Genomic DNA, 19591 nt, shown 5'->3' with positions numbered 1-19591 from the left:
CGGAAGACCTCTCTCTCTCTCTCTCTGCCTCTCCTCTCTCTGTTTAACTCTGACTTCCAAATAAAATAAATAAATCTTTAAAAAATCATTTCATGAGCTAAGATGTTGAGCTCAATTTCTTGGGCATTAGAGTTGTAGGTGTCTCCTTGAAGGTATTCTTTGGACTCATACATCTGTATACTGGCACATCATCTTGTAGAGGAGGTGACTGAGACACAGAGAACAAGTGATTGTGCAAAGTTGATGCTGCAAGGCTGTGTGTGGGTAACAGGAGCTTCCACACTTTGGTGCTCCATCTACAACACGCACAAAGCCAAAGAGCGAGAGGTCCCGGCAACCAGGATTCCATCAGAGGCAATAGTGAAGGGTTTTGCTATGTCATGGAGATGGAAGTCACCTACCCAAGATTTCACAACACACCCACAGGAGAGTAAATGATTAAAGAACGTAGGTCTCAGAGGACCTTCCAAATCATGATACCTTATCTCTTAACTGTAGCGACAAAACACACCCCCAAATGGTTAATATTTAAGTGCTTTTAGATTTGTATTTCTCTTTTCCGTAGAGGAAAACCACTTTGGGAGCATCACTGTGGATCATCCACAATGATTTCTCCGGTGCTCATCTTGCTGTCAAGTTTTCTTTGCCATGTTGCTATTGCAGGAAGGAGTAAGTACATTTTGGTTTTGAATAAACAATTAATATATCTAACCGCTAGTACATGTCAAGGACCAATGATAATAACTGTAAATTCAGAGTGGATGCTGGAAAGACTTGATTGATATCCGTTCTTTAACAGAAATATGTTAAAAGAGTCTCCATAAGCTATTTAGATAATTTAGGCCTCAGTGTATTGACTTGTAAAATGGGGATAACTTGGTAGTCATTTCAAAGGGCTATAGAGGAAATTAGATGAAGTATTGCACAGGAACTATTTGGTATGGAACTTGTTATATGTGCAAGGATACTTGAAACAGTTCATAAAAATGAAACTAAAAGTATGAATTTATTTTGGTATGAAAAATTTTAAATTTATATGTAGTTTTTTCATAATACATATTTTTCACATATTATAACATAATTTTTTGCACCAAAATTATATTTGTATCCAAATAAACCCATCCTTTGAATTCTATATTTCCTCAAAGGTTTTGAAGAGGGAGGGAGAGAGAGAGAGAGAGAGAGAGGTCACCTATTCTCTGGTTCACTCCTCAAATAGCTGCAATGGCTGGAGCTGGCCTGATCCCAAGCCAGGAGCCAGGAGCTTCTTCCAGGTCTCCCAGGCAGGTGCAGGGGCCAAGGGCCTGGGCCATCTTCCACTGCTTTGCCAGGCCATTAGCAGGGAGTTGGATCAGAAACAGAGCAGCCCAGACTTGAGTCCATGCCCATCTGCTACTACAGGCAGTAGCTTTACCCACTAGGCCATAACCCACACCTCTGGACCACGAATAGAGATTTTTTTTTTTTTTTTTGACAGGCAGAGTGGACAGTGAGAGAGAGAGACAGAGAGAAAGGTCTTCCTTTGCCGTTGGTTCCCCTTCCAATGGCCGCCACGGCCGGCGCGCTGCGGCCGGCGCACCGCGCTGATCCGATGGCAGGAGCCAGGAGCCAGGTGCTTTTCCTGGTCTCCCATGGGGTGCAGGGCCCAAGCACCTGGGCCATCCTCCACTGCACTCCCTGGCCACAGCAGAGAGCTGGCCTGGAAGAGGGGCAACCGGGACAGAATCCGGCGCCCCAACCAGGATTAGAACCCAGTGTGCCGGCGCCACAAGGCGGAGGATTAGCCTAGTGAGCTGAGGCGCCGGCCTGAGATTTTTGTTTTTAACCATGTGCTTTGTACTTTGTGTTTCAGCCTGTCCCAAACCAGATGATTTACCATTTTCTATAGTTGTTCCATTAAAAATGTCCTATGAGCCAGGGGAGCAGGTAACGTACACCTGCAAGCCGGGCTACGTGTCCCGGGGAGGGATGAGACGGCTCACCTGCCCTCTCTCAGGAATGTGGCCTATTAATACTCTGAGATGCACGCGTAAGTCAGCGCCTTCTCTCCGTCCTCTTTGGGTGTTTTGCGTGTGTGTGGCTGGTGGCAGGGGGAGGGTTGGGAGAAGAGACGACAGGCAATAGGTGGCATTTCGAGAAGAGCAAGCGATCATAGTGTGAAATTAGAGGCACTTTAGAAAAGATACCTGGTCTGTTTGAGAAGTTAAGAGGCGTGGAGGCGCTTGGACGTGCACACTGGTGTTAAAGAGCACGCAGAAAAGCAAACCTTAAGGATTCCCCACCTTCGGACTTTGCCTCAAAATGAAAGCAGGATGAATCATTCCTGAAATGTATATAAATTTTGTCAAAATTAAGTATGCTATGACTTGAATTTATAATAAACTATAAATACATTACATTAAATTTTTTTTATTTTTTTAAAATTTTTTGACAGGCAGAGTGGACAGTGAGAGAGAGAGACAGAGAGAAAGGTCTTCCTTTGCCGTTGGTTCACCCTCCAATGGCCGCCGCAGCCGGTGTGCTGCGGCCAGCGCACCGTGCTGATCCGATGGCAGGAGCCAGGTGCTTCTCCTGGTCTCCCATGGGGTGCAGAGCCCAAGCACCTGGGCCATCCTCCACTGCACTCCCTGGCCACAGCAGAGAGCTGGCCTGGAAGAGGGGCCACCGGGACAGAATCCGGCGCCCCGACTAGGACTAGAATCTGGTGTGCCAGCGCCGCAAGTCGGAGGATTAGCCTAGTGAGCCGCGGCGCCGGCCACATTAAGTTAAATTAATAACCTAAATTATTTTTATATCTCATTATTGTTTTTTTCTAAGTGGTTGCTTTTGTTCATTCCTCAGAACATGATTCTATGAAATCAGGCCAGCACTGTATTTTACAGTCAAAGAGTGAACGATCAACCAAGTTGAGTCGCTGGCAATTGTATGTAGAAGTTAAGCTGTAAAAGTAGCTACACAGACCCATCTGAGCTCTGCTTATTTTATTACATGGGCATGACTGTTTTCATAATTATACATGTTCTTGTAAGTGATTTTAGTATGATTTTTTAATTTCAAAAGACTACACATAATTTTGAATGAGCAACCCAGTTGCTAGGGAGAATAGCTCTTGAAATCGGTCATACTCTGGAATCTAACAATGTCATTTTTCAACTTGTTTCCCCATATACATTTTTGCATCATTGCAGAGAGTATGTATAACTTTGTGTTTTTCTGCTTTCATCAACATGTCATAAAATCTGACTAGTCTCTATGTTTTTTATCACTCATGTTTAATTGGCTACCTAATAGTTTCACTGTTGATTCACCTTCATTAATTAAAATACTCCTCTCATAGTGAGCATTTAGACTGTCTACATTTTGTTATTATCAATAACAACATAATGAACATCATAGCGCCAATGTCATTTGCCTTTGAATAGTTGTTTTATAATAGTTAATAGTAGAGCTACTGGATCAAAAGATGAAAATAACTACATATTTTTATGTTAATGGAAATTATACAAATAGAAGCTTATCTTTTTTACCTTTAAATCACAGCCAGAGTGTGTCCTTTTGCTGGAATCATAAGAAATGGAGTTGTGCGCTATACAACTTTTGAATATCCCAACACGATCACCTTTACTTGTAACCTGGGGTAAGGACTTTCACATGACTAAGTAGCTAGCATGGCACATTTCTGTGCCCTTAAGCGAGATACCAAGACTGGCCCATATTTAGTTTCTAGCTTTTAGACTGGACTTGTGGTGAAATATGCATCTATTTTAGTCCTGCTTTTAATACATACTACAGTGGTGTTGAGGGTGGGATAAGGAGTGGAGATTGTAACAACTAATGAAATATGAAATCACCACTCTAATTTCTCCTCTTGATTAGTTACTTACCTGAGGAGATACACTGTCACGATGGAACCAGGGTGATAATTCTTTTTTTTTTTTTAAAGATTTATTTATTTATTTGAAAGTCAGAGACACACACACACACACACACACAGAGAGAGAGAGGGAGAGAGAGAGAGAGAGGTCTTCCATCTGCTGGTTCACTCTCCAGATGGCAGCAACGGCCAGAGCTGTGCCGATCCGAAACCAGGAGCCAGCAGCTTCTTCCCGGTCTCCCATGTGGGTGCAGGGGCCCAAGGATTTGGGCCATCTTCTACTGCTTTCCCGGCCATAGCAGAGAGTTGGAGAGGAAGTGGAGCAGTTAGGTCTTGAACCAGTGCCCATATGGGATGCTGGTGCTTCAGGCCAGGGCATTAACCCACTGTGCCACAGCGCAGGCCCCCAGAGTGATAATTCTTTATAATTTCTGGGCCAAATCTTGGCATTGGGTTGAAATTATTTTTTTTAATTTATTTTTTTGACAGGCAGAGTGGATGGACAGTGAGAGAGAGAGAGAGAGAGAGAGAGAGAGAGAGAGAGAGAGAAAGGTCCTCCTTTGCCGTTGGTTCACCCTCCAATGGCCGCTGTGGCCAGTGCACTGCGGCCGGCGCACCGCACTGATCCGTAGGCAGGAGCCAGGTGCTTCTCCTGGTCTCCCATGGGGTGCAGGGCCCAAGCACTTGGACCATCCTCCACTGCACTCCCGGGCCATGGCAGAGAGGTGGCCTGGAAGAGGAGCAACTGGGACAGAATCCAGCGCCCCGACCAGGACTAGAACCCGGGGTGCTGGTGCTGCAGGCAGAGGATTAGCCTAGTGAGCCACGGTGCTAGCCTGGGTTGAAATTCTTTAAGAATACGTCTTGGGCTTCAGTCACGAAGCTGACTTGATTGGCTGACCTGGTGGTCTCTAGGAGAGGATTCTGTGAAGACGGCTGGGAGTGTGGTGAGGTCAAGCACCCTTCTCTTAATCTCTGCTAATGCAGAATGACATCCTAGGGAAGGAAACAGTTGTGTGTGCAGCTGATCTACTTGTGCAAAAGACTCCACTGTGACACTGTCGATGGCATTTGGGCTGTACATTAAGACAAAATTTTACTGAGGAGGCTTGTTTGAGATTAGAGGTTAGAAATATGTGTCAAAGAGTACGTTCTTGCCTCTGAAACACCAGTTTACTGGTGGGTCTGGTAACAAATGACCTTGGAAAGCATTGGCTTTGAGGTCAGAACATTACATTTTCATTGGAAATAAACTGTATTTGTGTCACTAAGCTCTACGAAAATAAGTAGTAGAAAATACTGTTTGATTCACTTCTGTGATTATGAATTAGATAGATAGATGATAGAGATAGATAGATAGATGGATAGATAGATAGATAGATAGATAGATTTGCTTTACTTAAGAAACAGTTAACTAGACTCTGGCACCCTAGCCTAGTTAACTAGTTAATTAGACTCTGACACCCTAGCCTAGTTAACTAGTTAAAGGCTCTGGAACCCTCCTGTGAGGCATCTGCAGCACAGGATGAGACTCAATGAGCCAAGATGAGTGTCCCAATTCTCAGGAAAACAGCATCACAAGATATAGAAGTCAATAGTATGAAAATGAAGTAAGGCTCAATGGAGAAGACATTTGAGATGCCAAGGGTACAATATGTTACTGCTCAATGGATTAAAACTTTCCTTCGTAGGTTTTATTTGAACGGAACCAGTTCTTCTCAATGCAACGAGCAAGGAATTTGGAGCCCAGCACTCCCTGTCTGTGCTCGTGAGTCTCGGGGATCCCGATTATAGGGAGGGTGATGAGTTGATTGGCCCTGAAATTCCTGGCTTTAGAACTGAAAGTCCCATCCCCCACTAACCCCTCAGTCCTCGCTCAGCGAGATGGTTGGTTGCCCTTACGGGGAATGTTCATCTCGATGTCAGCCTGCTCTGGAGGATGAACTAACCACTGTGGGGGAAAGGAAGGAGAATGGAATTTACTCCTGAAAACATTTTGCATCTTGTGCCTGGTGAAGCCAGTAGTGGCTGAGTAATTAACTTTAAAGTCCCAGCAGTGTTGTGGCAGAGGCTTGGATAAATGTGGCATTTGTCCATCAGAGACTTTTGCCACTGACCAGGAGAACTTCCGTAACCACTCAGATCACATGTCTTCTTCCCACGCTGCGACCTCATTCATTCATTCATTCATTCATTCCTCAATAACCATGACTTGAGGATCTAAATGCTCTCAGCACTGAGGCTGTCAGGCCAAAGGAGACAACACTGCTCCAAGGGAGTAAGTCTAGGGATCAAGGAGACAAAGAAAGCAACCTTCATGGTAGGCTAAGAGCCCATCACAAGGCCTGATTCCCAGGAGCTGATTGAGATTCCTCCAAAATGCATTGATGGTTTAGTCAGGAGATGTTTAGCTGAGCATTCAGGATCATTTCCAGGCTTTGCTTATATAGGGAGAGGTGCTGTGATTTATATAAGTCCCATATATTGTTAAAAATTTTTATTTTCTTATATCTTTGAAAGGCAGACAGACGACAGAGAGAGAAAGCTATTTTAATCCATGAGAATGAATGCTTACCATTCTTTCTCTTTTTTTTTAAAGATTTATTTATTTATTTGAAAGGCAGAGCATGAGAGAAAGGAGAGAGATAGATCTTCCATCTACTTCTTCATTCTCCAAATGGCTGCAATAGCCAGATCTGGGCCAGGCCAAAGCCAGGAGCCTGGAACTCCATCCTGGTCTCCCACATGGATGACAGAAACCCAAGTATTTGGGCCACCATTTCTGCTTTCCAGGTGTATTAGCAGGAAACCAGATTGGAAGTGGAGCAGCTTGGAACTGCAACCAGCACTCTCATATGGGAATCTGGGTTTCAAGAGGAGGCTTAACCTACTGGGTCTCGGTGGGACCCAACATACTCTCATTTACATAAAGACTCACCTGTGCATCTTGCTAAAATGTGAAACTTCTCAGGCAATGCCTGTGTTGCTGGTCCAAGGAGTACACTTTTAGTGGCTAGATTTTGGTCTGCACCATTTTCTATTATGATAATCTAACTTTCTCTGGACTTGTTGAAACTGCAGGTCAAGGTGACAAATCACTACCATGCTTCTAGGTCCTTGCAGGTGTGTGTGCAGAACTAGCAGTGGGACTCAGGTATCACCAACAACTCTGCACAAGTTCTTGCCCCTAATTGTTATTTTAGGATGGCCCCTTAGCAATGTCCTCCACAGATTCTGCACTCCAGAAACACCTTCGATAGCTTTCAGATCAAAGGTTTTATGGAAACCCAATCATTGTGTTGTTGTAAAAGGCAAATTCGTGGGACAAGACTTCCATTTACTTCATCTCTCAGCTTTCTGATTGGTTCAGACATCTGATTTGGGGATCGTAATTGTATTTTTTTTTTCATTTGGCATCCACATTTTGCCTGACATTGGATCAAATTTTGTGTCTTCTCAATTCCATTTTTGGATCTGTTTTTCTGGAAAGAGTATAAGTACATTTAAAAGCCTCAACTATTTTCATAGAATGATGGTTCTTTTTCTTGTAGCCGTAACCTGCCCTCCGCCACCTGTACCTGAGTTTGCAGTACTTAAAATGTATAAGCCATCAACTGGGAACAACTCCCTCTTTCAGGACACAGCAGTCTTTGAATGCTTGCCACGCTATGCCATGTTTGGAAATGATACAATTTCCTGCACAACACATGGAAATTGGACTGAATTGCCAAAATGCAGGGGTAAGTACAGTCATAAGACAAGATAATTATAGTAGTGCAGAAAGCCATGTTTGAAAAATGTTGAAAATTCCATTAGCATGAAATCTTTTCCATCACTTATTTGATACATGTTTGCTGAGCAGCTATAATGTACTAGGCAGTGTACTAGGTGCAGGCGATACCAGAGGAATGAAATCTGGCTTCTGACCTGCAATGCAGCAAGCTACGTGGAGCCACTGTGAAAGCTCCCAGAGGCAGTTACCCTTGGCTTCGGCTGGGAGGAAGAGCAGAGGATGAAGGGAGGGCATGCCACAGGAGCCGAGGCAGGAAGGCGTGAGAGGCCACCGCGTGCTCAAGGACAGATGGCTTTCTGTACAGCTGCTGAAGAGAAGCCCGCGTTATACTGGGGAGTCCTAGGGGTGAAGGTGAAAACCGGGGCTGCAGTCCCATTGCTACAAGGCTTCACAGTCTTCACCCAGCTCAAGTCAGAGAAAGGTCTGATGTTTAAAAATTGTGAAAATGCTTCCTCCTTTAACTTGATCTGCCGTTACTATCTGTAAATGTGCCTGTGGCATGCAAGTGGACAGATGATAGGGTTTATCAGGTGTGCAGGAGTTATTCTAAGAGCAGTCAGCTTTTCCAGTGGCAGATATTGAAGAAGAAAACATAAGACATTTTTTATCACGAGGGAACTATCAATCATAACTGGCGCCTTTTTTGGATTCTTAAATATGGGCCAGGTACCGGTCTCCTGCTACATGAATGCCACCTCTTTACAGATTTTTTTTCCAAATCCTAAGCATTAGGTTCTTTTTTCAATTTTTCAACCTTTCACCCTGATGTATCAGTGGTTAACATGTGTGACATTGTCACTCTCTGTTTCTTTATAGATAGGTCCCTTTTCCCTGAATCTACTGAAAATAAGCTGTATGCATCAGGACACTGACCCAGAACTATTTCAGCACAAATGTCCTAAGAACAAGCACATTCTATATTCTCACTGTACCCAAATCATTGAACATGTTTTAAATTATGAACAATCGTCATTTAAATAAATAAATAATATAAAAGTCAACAAGAATATGCAAAATCTATTTTTTTAATTTATTTAATGAGCATAAATTTCCAAAGTACAGCTTATGGACCACAATAGCCTCCTGCCCCCCCCCCCCCCCCGTGTCTTCCCTCCCATCCACAACGCTCCCCTCTCCCACTCCCTCTCCCCTTCCCCTTCACATCACGAGCAAAATCTATTTTAGTTCCAATTCTTTTCATTTGACCTAGAAGTGTCCTTTACACATGGTTTTTTATTTCATGCATACTTCCTATTTAACTGCCTTGTCTTTTTAGTCTTCCTTAATGAGGAATAATCCTCTACTCATCTTACTGTTTTTCACTGACATTTTTTAAACAGTACAGGCTGTTTGTCTTGTAGAATATTCCATAATCTGGTTGGTTGATTGGTTGGTTGGTTGGTTACTCATGATTAGGTTCAAGTAAGATATTTTTGTTAGGAATACAACCCATCACATCAGGAGATACTTGTGAGTAGTTGTTCATACTGATTCCTTGGTCAGGTGAAGTGTGCTAGATTGTCTTTTTTTTTTTTTTTTTTTTTTTTTTTTTTTTTGACAGGCAGAGTGGACAGTGAGAGAGAGAGACAGAGAGAGAAAGGTCTTCCTTTGCCGTTGGTTCACCCTCCAATGGCCGCCGCTGCAGCCGGCGCACCGCGCTGATCCGATGGCAGGAGCCAGGATCCAGGTGCTTTTCCTGGTCTCCCATGGGGTGCAGGGCCCAAGCACCTGGGCCATCCTCCACTGCACTCCCTGGCCATAGCAGAGAGCTGGCCTGGAAGAGGGGCAACCGGGACAGAATCCGGCGCCCCAACCGGGACTAGAACCCGGTGTGCCGGCGCCGCAAGGTGGAGGATTAGCCTATTGAGCCACGGCGCCGGCTTAGATTGTCTTTTGGTAAAGGAACTTTATTTATTTTATTTTATTTTTGGAATTAGTGAGCAACACTTGGATGATCATTTGAGACTGGGTCACATCCAGTCTTTAGCAGTCATTTTAGAATCCGTTGATGACCCTTGATTCTATCAACTGCGAAGTTAGTGGATTTTCGAATGGTGGTTTCTAATTCTATGTTTTCTTCTATATTTATTCATTAGATTTCCGATATAGAGAAGAACCTTCCCTCCATCCAATATTTTTGTAGTATTTTCATAGACTTTTTAAAAAATTCAATGTGTGACAGAGGCAAAATTGAGTCAAGTGGTCACTCTGGAGTTGGTCCTCTTAACCTCATTAAGCTACCTCCCAAGAGCACTGTGCTCCTGGCTCCAGACTTGCTTTCTTGTACTGCAGTAGATAAGGATATGGGCTTGTGACTCTACCATTAAATATCCTAAGGAGTCCAGGAAGCAGCACAGTTTTTTCTGACATACTTCATGCTGGCTTCTTGCATATTCTACAAACAATATTAACAATAAATGCCCATGTCTCTCTTCTCATTTTAATTGAGCATCCTATAGGATTTCATTTGCTTTCCTTTGTTAAGAGATAAAGGATATGTGTTCTCTAAATTTTTGTTTGGGTAGTTTCCCTATGATTTGCAGTATGCATTTTCAAATAATCTAAGCCCAATTTCCAATAACATTATACTATTTCTTGGGAAGTTTAGATATCTTGTTATAATAGAAAGTTTCCAATTCTTTCCTCCTATCTTGTATACAATTTCTGCCTTCCTTTTTAGCTATTAGAAGTTGTAACAAATCTGTTCATTTTTGATATTATCACTTTGAATAAAGAGTTATCTATTAGATGACATAGGAATAAAGAAAGTGAAAAACAAAACAAAATAATGGTACACTAAGTGTGAATGGAGGCTTATTTCATGGCTTGCTGATTGAAAAAGTTCAAATCCATTATCTTGGACTTTGTAGAGATGAAACTTGCAATAAATAACACTTTATGATTATATGGGAAATTCCAAATAACTTAGTAGAGTGTTATTATTGACTTTCAACATTTAAAAAAAATCCAGGGTCTCATAAATAGAAGAGAAAGCAGACAAAATTAAGCACAAAGTAGTTACAAATTATGTTCCAGCCACATGAACAGCCAGTGATTCAATGGCATATTGGAGACAAAATATGACCACTCCACAACTGGACCAACACTGACATTTATTACTAATATATATTATTGAATAAACTTTTTTAGAAGTAAAATGTCCATTCCCATCAAGACCAGACAATGGCTTTGTGAATTATCCTGCAAATCCAGCACTTTATTACAAAGATAAAGCTAAATATGGCTGCCATGACACCTTCTCCCTGGATGGCCCAGACGAAGTTGAATGCACCAAACTGGGAAACTGGTCTGCACAGCCAAGCTGTAAAGGTATGGAAAATGGACGAGGTTCTAGAAGCTCTCGGGATTTATCCAGTGGGTCACCCTTACTTGCCATCTCCTTGTTCCAATCATTGTCCGTTTGTCACTTGGGCTTGCTTCACAGTTACGGGCACATGAAAGAATTTAGGATTCACATGTTCCCGGGGAAGCCTCGTGCTTAGGAACCCTGCTTGAGACAAAACTATGAAATAAACAGGCCCTTTTGCAGGCATGGATAATATGGTGAAAGATCATGCAGGCTTCCTATAAGTGCTTTTATATCTTGCCTCTGAGCATCCTTCTTTTGCTGTGCCTAGCCAAGACTCTTCCTGATGTAAAAACCAACCACACATTCAAGCTAATTCAAGGAAATAGGAACGTCTCATAAAAAGACAACAGGCAATCATAAGAACATTGAAGCTGCGGAAATGGGATGCAATGGGTACTCCTGAGGGTTGGAACTAAAAGTCAGGAATGTCCATATTCCAATGGCCTCTCCCATCTCTGTGTCTCTCTGCTTAGTCACCTGGATCTTGGCTTGATCCTACACAGGATGTGTCAGCTAAAGGATTCCTCACCTACTGGCTTCTTTTCTCTGAAATGCTGGTTCCTTTGAGTCAGGTATCAGTCTTTGGTATCACCACTGTCGTGCTCCTGCAGAGCACAACAGCCCAACTCTGTATCTCCACTCAGGCTGCTGTGGGCCGGGCAGTCTAAGCAGAAGGATGAAATTGGACACAGCAAGCAAAATGATGAATGATTTGTGTCTCAGATTGGAGGCCCCTAGAAACAGAGCCCAAGACAGGGCTTCAAGTGCAGTTTGATTGAGCAAGTGAGTATCTCAGAGGAAAGACAATGAGGCAAAGAGGATAAGATAGGGCATCACTTCTCAAACTTCACTGTGGACCAGATCACCTGGAGAGCTTGTAAAAAAAAAAACAGATTTCTGGGCTCCCCCCAGAGCTTCTGATTCAGTATATCTTGGATGGGACCTGAGAATTTGTAGTTCTACCAAGTTCCCAGGAGACGCTGATGCCACTGATGCAGGGACTATGTTTTGAGTAAGAAAGTGGACTCAGCTAGAGTCTGGCTTCAGTTTGATAGCACAGAGAGCTCTGGAACATGAATTTTCCCCCAGAGTTATTCCCATCGAGAGGTAAGGGGATCTGCTTTTGGTATCCCCTTGATAGTCATTGGCCATGGGCTGTTCCCTTCCACAACTCTGGGGGTGGTAGTAGGGTGGTTTGCATACTTTGTAGAGAGAGGTGGCTCCCCTATGGCTGAAGGCAAGTTTTTAAAGAAAAGATCATCTGAGAGCTATTATCAGCAAACGAAAAGTGCCTGGCAGATGGGTGCACCAGCTCAGTAAGTGGAATCCAAGGAGGTCAGCGCAGGCTTATGTGAAATCACAGTAGCTGGTAGGAGTTCTTTTTCATGCAAGCTGAGAACATGATGGATGTACTCTGACCTTCTGTACATGGCTACTGTAGGGGAGAAAAGGCAGGTATAGAAGTTGTGAGTGTTGGCTCTATAGGCATAGAGCTGCTGTTTGCAATCATATTGGCATTACTTGCTTATGTACATTTTTAGAATCGTCTTGTCTTGACTACTTTCTTGCATTCAGTTCGTGGGCTGGTTCAAATGCTATATCCCCTTTAAGTAAGGTGTACTGAACTCTTCTGTCTTACCTACAAATGTTTTCTCTTTTAGCAAATTGTAAGTTATCTGTTAAAAAAGCCACTGTGCTATTTGAAGGAGAAAGAGTGAAGATTCAGGAAAAATTCAAGAATGGGATGCTGCATGGCCAAACGATTTCTTTCTACTGCAAAAATAAGGAAAAGAAGTGTAGCTATACAGAGGATGCTCGGTGCAATGATGGCACCATTGAAATCCCCAAGTGCTTCAAGGGTAAGTCTACATGGGGACTTTTAGCTGCAGCTTCCATATTCCCCTAAACATAAGCAGCGATTTTGTTATACATTATCTAATGACTGTAGGAAGCCATATCAATTTGGTCAATGGATATTTGAAAAGATGGGTGACAAAAATGAAGCAGTGAGTGGATTATCAGGTCTCAACTTGCAAATATTTTCCTTTCCAATATTTTCCTTAAAACTCAGGGTTATGCAATGGATGTTGAGGTAAATTTTGCCATCTTGTATAATTGCAAAGTTAAACTTCACTACTAATACTTAATCAAATATTGAGTAATCAAGTTCTTTACTACCTATGGATTCCTTGTGGAGAACTCACCCCAAATTACAAAGGAAGTCATGGCAATGGTATTGGCCTATGGACTTCCCTACATTTTTTCTTCTCTAAGCAATTCCTAGAGTTTGGAAGTTTCCATTAGAGCAAAATATTTTAAGAAGATGTTTGTGGGAAATAAAGAAGTATATAATGATTAGCATTTAGATCTGCTAACATTTTAAGATTTTGGTTTTATGATATGAATCATCCAGAGGCAGAAAGTTTAGAAAAATCCCAAGAACACTGACAACACTGTATCAGCAGCTGAGACAGGGCGTTGAGAGCTGCGAGATGGAGCTCACAGGAGAGGGGCCTGAGAATCCAGCCAGAAGAAGAGAAGGGAGTGATAAGTGGTTAGCAGTACCCATTTCATAGAGTTGATTTGATTATTGGAAATAGTATGCATGATATGGAGTAAGCACTCAAGCAATGACCTGATCGTTTTAAGTACAGGAAGTTAGAAATGCACAGGATAAATTGCTGTTCAAAAGGCAGCGGGGCCCTGATGAGATGGTCAACATTGAAGCTGACAAAGTACAATACACCCAGTACAAATCAGTAGAAAAACTACTAGAAGAAGACAATTGCAACAAAAGGCAGAGCTGTGTGATAGATTTCTTCCTATGTCCTTCAGGCAGACGCAACACAGTGGAGAACTAAAAAAAGAGGCTATTGGAGATTTTTTTTCTTTTAATCTTCACCATCAAAGTTATATAAAACCTTTCATTTTCTCTCTTGGAAATGAGTGTCTTATCATTTCCTGGATGTATTCTCCCATTACTTAACCCTCACACGAAATAGTCTCATTCATATAATTAACTTTTGATTGGCTTAGCTATTGAACCCATTTAAGGCATGATTGTTGCTCTTAGAATGTTTCTCCTTTTCTACCCCAACAGAACACAGTTCTTTTGCTTTCTGGAAAACTGATGCGTCGGAGGTAAAGCCGTGTGAGGACGATTTACCAAGTCAAAGCTGAATGCCTTGCTGGTATCTGTGTTTGTCTGAGGAACGTAATAAAAAAATAAAGTTACTGAGTATATTGCCTCAGCCATTGCAGCATTGACCTTCATAGTTGAGTATGGGAATGAGATATCTGTTCCCTTTGCCCCCCGAGACGTCGATAACTAAGTCTATGAAATAAATTGGCAGTGGTCAGATGGAGGGGAGAAAAGGCATGCAAATATATGACACGCAAAGGGCATCACCTAAATGAGAAGCCAGTACCCTGCCCTGAGTGAGATCTAGCAGCTTCCATATCTCCTTCAGAGGATAGCAGGAAGAGGAGGGGGCCGGGCAGGCAACCTTAGGGAGAGGAAATGAATTTTGAGGCAGGTGAATGGGTTCTCAGATGAACAGGAGATAGCCTGGTATAAAGTGTGTCTGGGTGTGCTGTTGTCCTCCAGGCTCCTCCCCTATCACATGTGTTTAGTCTTCCCTATTGGTGCAAGGGGGGGATTCAGGACCACTGAGCTCCTTCCAGAGGCAGATGAAGGAGTTCAGAGAAAGCCCCTCCCCTACTTGCTAGCTCCCTCAGTTTGAAGCAGTTAGCATAATAAAGTGGAGTGTTTTGGGGTGGTGTTTCCTGGACTCCTTCAGTTCCTTGCTTTCAGTTATATTAGTCAGCTAAGGAATCTAGATATTTCGGGGTGGGCATTTGGTGCAGTGGTTAAGATGCTGCTTGGGACACCCACATCTCATGTCAGAGTGCCTGAGTTCAAGTCCCAGCTCTACTTCAGATTCAGCTTCCTGCTAATGTGACTCTGGGAGGCAGCAGCTGAGGCTCGAATATTTGGGTTCCTGCTACTCACGTGTGGGAATCAGATTGAGTTCTGGGCTCCCAGCTTCAGCCTGGCCCAATCCTCCTGTTGTGGGTGTCTGGGCAAGTGAAACAGTAGATGAAAGATCTCTGTCTGTCTCTCTCTCTACGCCTTTCAGATAGAATGAAAATGGAAATGGGCAGGGGAACCCCAAACGTTCAAAATGTCACCATCATTCCATGGCTGGGACATGGGCAGTGGGAAAGTGTAACTCGGTTCTCCACCTAATCCTCCTCTCCAGCACTTGGACCTAACACATCGGCAGTGTGCTGTCCCACAGACCTGCACACCTATTTACCTGCCAATTTATTGCAAAGAAAAAACGCTATGGCCCAGAATCACTGAGGATGACCCAGAAATCAGCTTGTAGGACCATGGTCCCGGATAACTCTTGCGCATCCTCAAGTTTGAGACGCATCACCAGAAAAGACTATCCATGGACTTCCAGGCCAACAGAACTGAACGCAAATCCTTGATGTTTGGTTTACATAATGCCAAAGAAAAATTCCTTCCTTACCCACTAAGATTTCCTGACCTGTCTTTGACCTTGCTCCTCTGCATCTCTTCAACGCCTTTGCTCTTCTCTCTTCCTGTAGTAGTGCTGGCCAGACTCATCCCAGAGCCTGTCAGCCTTCCCCGTGCCTGCCCCAATGCAGCTGAATGTTGCAGGAGGTGTGGGGGAGGGATTTCACAATCGTGCTTGCAATTCATGAAGGTGAACCCTCCGTGGGCCCTCGGCTCTGCCTGGCAATCCCACCCTATCTCTCCGGCTAGTTCACTTTGCTGTCTCCAAAGGGACAACTCTCCTCTCAACCTCTTCAAGCCACCTTCCTTCTCACTCAGCTGGTGATGACTTTGCTCCTTGTTTCACTGAGAACACAGAGAAAAAATATCGTTTTACCCTTCCTGTACCGAATCTGCCATCTTACCATTATCTCTACCAAGGACTCTGCCCTCTGTCTCCTTAGCATGGATGACCTCCGTGATCCTACCCAACGACGAATCCTCTCTCCATGTCCTGGGCCTCATCTTCTCTTTCTACTGGACCATTTAGGTCAGCATATGAATATACAACAAGAACACTCAGTTTTGAAAGTTCCTCCTATTATCTCACATCTTTTTCAAACAATCGCTTCAAATCTTTAGTTGCTGGGTTTTCAGGAGTCCTGGAAAAAGTTGTTTTTCCTTTGTGATTTCTGCTTTGTAATGGCCATCATTCTCTTTAGCTATATTCCCTTCAGCTGCTTCCTCATTTTACCAAATTCCGTGTGGTAGGGGCCACATCTCTTCTTCGGGACGCTTCTCTGCCCCTCTTCCTTTCACGTAAACCAGTGTGGCTCTCTTCCTCCCAGGTCATCACTCAAAAGTGCCAAATTCTCATCAGTTAACCTTAAAAACAATTTTGCTTTTTCTCCCTTAACTATTTCTTTTCAAACTATATGTGTGTGTTGGAAGCAGAATTTGAGAGGTCGTGGTACTTCCTGTTTCTAAACTAAAAAGCCCTATTTAGGGATTTTGCTGAACAAAAAATTCATTCACCCCAGTTTCCTTCCTCCAGAGTATGTAGTTTTAGAACCACTGTTTTCTTTCATTTGTCACATATTAATTTGAGGATGGTCCTCCCCCTCATGCCACCGACACGTCTAGAAATGGAAAGAGAGCAGTAAAGATCTGGAGACATTTTTCCCTGTTTGCCATAAGATCACTGGGTTTCCTGCAGAAAAGGAGAGGATAAATTTTTCTATTATTTCTCTTTTTGTTGCATAGGCTTTTTTTTTTTTTTTTTGACAGGCAGAGTGGACAGTGAGAGAGAGAGACAGAGAGAAAGTTCTTCCTTTTCCAATGGTTCAACCCCCAAATGGCTGTTACGGCTGGCGTGCTGCGCAGATCCAAAGCCAGGAGCCAGGTGCTTCTCCTGGTCTCCCATGTGGGTACAGGGCCCAAGTACTTGGGCCATCCTCCACTGCACTCACGGGACACAGCAGAGAGGTGGCCTGGGCTGGACAGGAAGAGGAGCGACCGGGACTAGAACCTGGGGTGCCGTGCTGCAGGCAGAGGATTAGCCTATTGAGCCGTGGCATTGGCCTAGGCTCTTTTTTTAAAAAAAATATTTATTTATTTATTTATTTGAATAGCAGAATTACAGAGAGGCAGAGATGGAGGCAGGGAGAGAGATCTTCCATCTGCTGGGTCACTCCCCAATTGGCCCAACAGCAGGAGCTGGGCCGATCTGAAGCCAGGAGCCAGGAGTTTCTTCAGGGTCTCCCGCATGGGTGCAGGGGCCCAAGGACTGGGGCCATCTTCTACTGCTTTCCCAGGCCATAGCAGAGAGCTGGATCAGAAGTGGAGCAGCCTAGTCTCGAACCAGCGCCCAAGTGGGATGCCAGCACTGCAGGTAGTGGTTTTACTCGCTATGGCACAGTGCTGGCCCCTGTTGCATAGGCTTTTATAATTACTTTTATTGTTTTCAAATTTTAAAACATGTTATAAATAAAAAAATAATTCAATGAAGTTGCAAGACATAAAATCAACATACAAAAATCAGGGGCTTACAATACACTAAAAGTGAACTATCTCAAAGAGAAATTAGGAAAATAATCCCATTCACAATAGCTACAAAAATATAAAGTATTTAAGAATAAATTTAACCAAGGAGGTTGAAGGCTTGTACACTCAACCTTCTAATACGCTTATGAAAAAACTGAGAGGGAGGGGGAGGTGGGACGGGAGTGGGGGTGGGAGGGCGGGTATGGGGGGAAGTACTGCTATATTCCAAAAGCTGTGCCTATGAAATTTATATTTATTAAATAAAAACTTTCAAAAATAAATAAACACAAAGAAAATGATGTTGTATAACATTAGAAACTTGTGTACAGAATTCTTAATATTTATAGAAAGTATGTAGAAACTAATGCACCTATAAAAATTAATGGGGAATTCATGGCATTCCTGAAAGAAAGACCTGTAATTAACTGAATTCTAGTGATCTGGCATTTATTAAAGGCCAATGTCTTACTAAGTAATTTTCTGCATTTTTTACTATCTTTCTAATAAAAGTGTACTAAGTTAAAAAAAAAAAAGAAAAAATTGAAGACAAATAAATGGAAAGATATCCCATGTTCATGTATTGGAAACATAACATTGTTAAAATGTAAAGTAGCATTGTTAATATGTTAAAATAGGGCTGGCTTTGTGGTGTAGCAGGTAAAGCTGCCACCTTGCAGTGCTGGTGTCCTGCATGGGCTCTGGCTGGAGTCTGGGCTACTTTACTTCCACTCCAGCTCCCTACTAACGTGCCTGGGAAAACAATGGAAGACAGCCCAAGTCCTTGGGCCCCTGGACCCACATGGGAGATCTGGATGCAGCTCCTGATTCCTGGCTTTTGGCTTCGTCCTGGCGCAGCCCTGGCCATGCTGGCTATTCGGGGAGTGAACAAGCAGATGGAAGCTCGCTCTCTTTCTACCTCTGACTCTCCTTCTGTGTAACTCTGACTTTCTAATAATTTAAAAAAAAAATTCTCAGTTTTCATGTTGCCCACAACTACAATTTCAAAACAAATAAAAAAACCATCAACAACAAAAAAGTTAAAATAACATTGTGAAAATGCTGCTGAAAGTGATCTACGGGTTCAATGCAATCCCTATAAAAATTCCAAGGATATTTTTCACAAAAATAGAAAAAGCAGTATTAAAATTTGTGTGGAACCATGAAAGACTCAAATAAATCTTGATCAAAACAAAATGGAGGCAACACACTCTCTGACTTAAAAATATGTTGTAAGTCTATGGTAATCACATATGCATGTTACTGGCATAAGCAGAGACAGACCGATGGAACAGAACGGAGCTTAGAAATAAATCCAGGCATGTATGCTCAATTGATTTTTGACTAAGTTACCAAGAACACACAGTGGGGAAAAGGACAGTCTCTTCAATAAATGGTGTTGGGTTAAATGGATGTTCACATGTAGAAGAGTAAAACTAGGCCCTATCTCACACTACACACAAAAATCAATTCAAAGTGAATTAAAGGTGTAAACATCAGACCTGAACCTATAAAAACAGGAAAACACAGGAGAAAACTCCAAGACACTGATCTGAGTAATAATTTTTTTGGATATGACCCCTAAAACACAGCCAAACAAAAGCAAAATATACAAAGAGGATTGTATCAAAGTTAAAAACTTCTGCATAGCCCAGGAAGCAACCAACAGAGTGAGGTAACAATGCACAGAGTGGGAGGGAAGACTTCCAAGCCATACTTCTAATTAAGGGCTAATATGCATAATACATAAGGAACTCCAACAACTCGACAGTAAGAAAACAAGGGCCGAAGTTGTGGTGCTGCCTGTGAAGCCGACATCATGTATCAGAGCACTGGTTCATGTCCTGGTTGCTCCACTTCTGATCCAGCTCCCTGCTAATGCACCTGGGAAGACAGCAGAACATGGCCCAAGTACTTGGTTCCTTGATACCCATGTAGGAAACCAGGATAGAGTTCCAGGCTCCTGGCTTCCATCTGACCTAGCTCTAA

The 19591-nt window shown here is 42.9% G+C and overlaps 1 protein-coding gene across 1 annotated transcript; it reads left to right on the top strand.

The window, feature by feature from the left end:
* Positions 1-514: 514 nt before the first annotated feature.
* On the top strand, positions 515-14288 carry APOH (apolipoprotein H). The gene is made up of 8 exons (XM_002719215.5): positions 515-669; positions 1853-2029; positions 3541-3637; positions 5566-5642; positions 7426-7614; positions 10818-10997; positions 12699-12896; positions 14138-14288. Exons 1-8 carry the CDS (start codon positions 606-608, stop codon positions 14215-14217), a joined length of 1062 nt encoding a protein of 353 aa, XP_002719261.1. The 5' UTR covers positions 515-605; the 3' UTR covers positions 14218-14288.
* Positions 14289-19591: the final 5303 nt, after the last annotated feature.

The sequence above is a fragment of the Oryctolagus cuniculus genome, chromosome 17 (genome assembly GCF_964237555.1).
Source record: "Oryctolagus cuniculus chromosome 17, mOryCun1.1, whole genome shotgun sequence".
NCBI classification, from domain to species: Eukaryota; Metazoa; Chordata; class Mammalia; order Lagomorpha; family Leporidae; genus Oryctolagus; species Oryctolagus cuniculus.
Note: the sequence above shows the minus strand (reverse complement) of the source record. Positions and strands in the feature narration are given on the sequence as shown.

What these genes read in the sequence shown, in the direction of transcription:
- APOH (XM_002719215.5), top strand. Translation starts at nt 606, where the DNA reads ATGATTTCTCCGGTGCTCATCTTGCTGTCAAGTTTTCTTTGCCATGTT. An exon ending in TGAATTGCCAAAATGCAGGG is followed by an intron (nt 7,615 to 10,817) that starts GTAAGTACAGTC and finishes AAACTTTTTTAG; the next exon opens with AAGTAAAATGTCCATTCCCA. An exon ending in TGCACAGCCAAGCTGTAAAG is followed by an intron (nt 10,998 to 12,698) that starts GTATGGAAAATG and finishes TTTCTCTTTTAG; the next exon opens with CAAATTGTAAGTTATCTGTT.